Source organism: Coffea eugenioides, chromosome 11, assembly GCF_003713205.1.
Source record: "Coffea eugenioides isolate CCC68of chromosome 11, Ceug_1.0, whole genome shotgun sequence".
Lineage (NCBI taxonomy): Eukaryota > Viridiplantae > Streptophyta > Magnoliopsida > Gentianales > Rubiaceae > Coffea > Coffea eugenioides.
The window spans coordinates 27754139-27756219 of NC_040045.1; the positions used below are offsets into that span (position 1 = coordinate 27754139).

The 2081-nt window shown below is 36.5% G+C and overlaps 1 protein-coding gene across 1 annotated transcript; it reads left to right on the top strand.

Annotated features, from left to right (window-relative positions):
- LOC113752173 (probable disease resistance protein RF45) lies at positions 1-1269 on the top strand. Its single transcript, XM_027296304.1, has one exon. The coding sequence runs from the start codon at positions 1-3 to the stop codon at positions 1267-1269; it is 1269 nt and encodes a 422-aa protein (XP_027152105.1).
- Positions 1270-2081: the final 812 nt, after the last annotated feature.

The window sequence follows — 2081 nt, forward strand, 5'->3', positions numbered from 1 at the left end:
ATGGGGCAAGAACCAATGATGGATGTTGCAGAGCGTTACTTGGAAGAATTAGCAAAAAGATGCATGGTTGAGATTGAAGTACATGAGGAGGGGAAGCATGCAGTAACAAGGTTGAAGTCATGTCGGTTTCATGATCTTGTGAGAGATCTATGCTTGGTCAAGGCAAAAGAGGAGAATTTGTATAAGGTGGTCGATAAAAGAACTTCACGAGATTCTCCTCGTGCGATTGATGCGCATTATGGTTTAGTCTTTCGTTTGGATGCAGAGGATATCTCTGAACCCAACTTTCCGCCAAAAGAACAAACTAAACATCTTTGCTCATTCTTGTGTGATCCATCACAAGACAATTGGGAGATTTTTTCAGGGTGGAGAACAATGTCCCAAGTCAAGAATTTGAAGATGCTTAGAGTTTTGGCAATTTTGGCCTTCGATATGACCTCCGGAAGTGGTTTTCTCAAATCACCTCTAAGATATGTTGGTAATTTTATCCATTTGAGATGTTTGAGATTGAGGTGTCGTCATATAAACTTGCCATATTCATTGGGCAATTTAAGGTACTTGGAAACTCTCGATTTATCTGGTAGTCATCGTTGTAGAATTCAGAACGTGCTATGGAAATTGGGACGTTTGAGATCCAGACTTGGAGAACCCCACCCTAAACTGCGATTGAGCAAGCAGCTAGAGATACTTGAATCATTCCATAACAGATTTTGCTATCCTGAAGATGTATGCAAATTAGTGAATCTTAGAGGTTTCAAAGCAACGGTGCATAAAAATTTTGAGGACTTGGAACACATCATCAATCATATATCAAACTTGGAATGCATGTGCATTAGCTCACTTAAAATCGAGAGCTGTAATTTTGGCCAGATCAACTCCAACAATTCAAATGACAACAGCAGGGGTTTGGATGTTCTTTTAAGGGTGTTGTTTAGTAGGAATATTCATGAATTAGAGATTGACCGTAGTTTATGCAAGAAGTTACCGGATTACCAATCCCATATGTTTCCTGACCCTGCAGGACTTACTCAATTAAAGCTGCATACTACTAATATTGAGGAAGACCCAATGGGAACACTCGAGAAGCTTCCTAACCTAAGAATACTGGAACTTGGGCCAAATTCTTTTCTGGGCCAAGAAATAATCTGCCACTCAATTGGATTTCCCCAACTAAAACATCTCGTGCTTCATTTTTTGGGTAACTTGAAGCAGTGGAAAGTGGATGAGGGGGCCATGCCTAAGCTCTCAGGTTTACGGATTGAGTACTGAACAAAGTTGGAAATGATTCCAGATGGGTTGAGATGTTTAACCAATCTAAAAGAGATATCTCTTTTGAAAATGCCAGAAAAATTCAACAATAGAGTTAGGATAGAGAATGGTCAACAAGGAGAAGATTATGATAAAATAAGCCATGTGCCTTTAGTTAATATCCGCAACTACTCTTTTTCTCCTTTTACTTTTCCTCCGATTTTTCTCTTTTAATTTGCAATTTAGGGTTCTTGGAATTCCCTTTTTCTTAAAACCTAGTTCCAATCTCAAGTTTGATAAGCTTCACCATCATGAATCGACATTTTCTTTTGTGTTTTTAATATCTCTTTTTTCCTTTTCGAAAGAGCGGGATCATACTACTTGTTGTGTGAGATTTTTATTTTTTTACTTTTAGCTTTGAAATATTTATTTTTCTTTATATAAGACATCATCTAATGCAATTCTTGTTCCTTGACTGATTAGGAAATTTGGTGAAGGGGAACTAATTTTATATATGAGTGCACCGCCTTTCGGCATCTGAGGTAAAATCAAAAGAATTTATTTCCTTATCTTTGGAAATGGGTTGACGTAATCTGTCATAAATTAAATTTAATGGATTAGTATGTTTTACCATCATATAATGTTCTCATCAACAATGTTGCATAGCTAAAAAATGACTATGGACTGTTTAAACTATTTGTGCTTCCCATGTAGTAATTGATTTAGATTGTCATCCCTATTCAATCAAATATCTTGGATTAAACTTAAAATCTGTTTAGAATTTGGTAATAAAGAAGGATCATGTTGCCTTCAAGTCTTATTGATATCAAAAC